This window comes from Gavialis gangeticus, unplaced genomic scaffold, assembly GCF_001723915.1.
Source record: "Gavialis gangeticus isolate Ggan-Ray unplaced genomic scaffold, GavGan_comp1, whole genome shotgun sequence".
NCBI classification, from domain to species: domain Eukaryota; kingdom Metazoa; phylum Chordata; order Crocodylia; family Gavialidae; genus Gavialis; species Gavialis gangeticus.
In genome coordinates this window covers 12,044,236-12,045,097 of record NW_017729018.1, presented here as the reverse complement: position 1 = coordinate 12,045,097, position 862 = coordinate 12,044,236, and the positions used below count along the sequence as shown (strand labels likewise).

The following is an 862-nucleotide window of genomic DNA, read 5'->3' as shown; positions in this document are numbered from 1 at the left end:
GTCCCAGGGTAGCTGCTCTCTCGGGGTGTCTTTTCCTTGGCCGGATAGTTTGATCGTCTCCCTTTGCCCCTCGTTCCGGGCAGGCCCTTTGCCATCAAGCTACCCGCTGTGGGCGAGGAGGATGAGGATGTGGCCAGGGAGCGGGAGAAGGTGCTGAGCGGCGCGCGGCAGGGCGACGTCCTGGTGCTGGAGAACCTGACCAAGGTGAGGGTCTCTGCCCCAGCCCCTCTCTCCCAGGCTGCAAGCAGCTGTCCCTTGTGCTGTGCGTGTGACTCAGGACCTATGCCAGTCTCCTCCTGCTCCAGCTCCAGCTCCGGGGGAAATTTGGGGGTTTCTGTACCCCAGTAAGTCAAGCATTGATGTGGAAACATGGCTTTGGGGCCATGCCCCCGCTCAGTTTCTTATGGGCTGAGCTCCAGGTCCCCGGGGTCTCAGGCTCGCCCTTTCCCCCAACTCCCAGGTGTACAGGAGGAGGAAGATGCCAGCTGTGGACCGCCTGTGCTTGGGGATCCCCCCGGGGGAGGTAAGGCAGCAGCATGGGGCTCAGGGCTGGGGCCACGGCACACCGGTAGCACTGCGGGTGATGGAGCGAGCGGTGGAGAAATCAGTCGCACAGGGGTTGGGGTTGGCCAGGATGGGATCCAGGCTGGCTCGACCCATGGAGCCGTGTCTGGCGGGTGTCTGGAGTGGGGCATGGGGCAGTGCCCCTACCGTGCCCCATGAGAGAAGGTGCCAGGCCGGGCCCGGCTCAGCGAACGGCCTGCTTGCAACCCCATGCTAGTGCTTCGGTCTCCTGGGGGTCAACGGTGCTGGGAAGACGTCCACCTTCAAAATGCTGACAGGGGACACCAAAGTGACACTG

General features: G+C 63.7%; 1 protein-coding gene across 1 annotated transcript in view; it reads left to right on the top strand.

Annotated features, from left to right (window-relative positions):
• Positions 1–862, top strand: part of ABCA7 (ATP binding cassette subfamily A member 7) — a 47,583-nt gene that overhangs the window by 38,099 nt on the left and 8,622 nt on the right. The window contains exon 39 of the mRNA XM_019513158.1: positions 461–523. Coding sequence (XP_019368703.1) covers positions 461–523 — 63 coding nt within the window. The remainder of the gene's footprint in view (positions 1–460; positions 524–862) is intronic.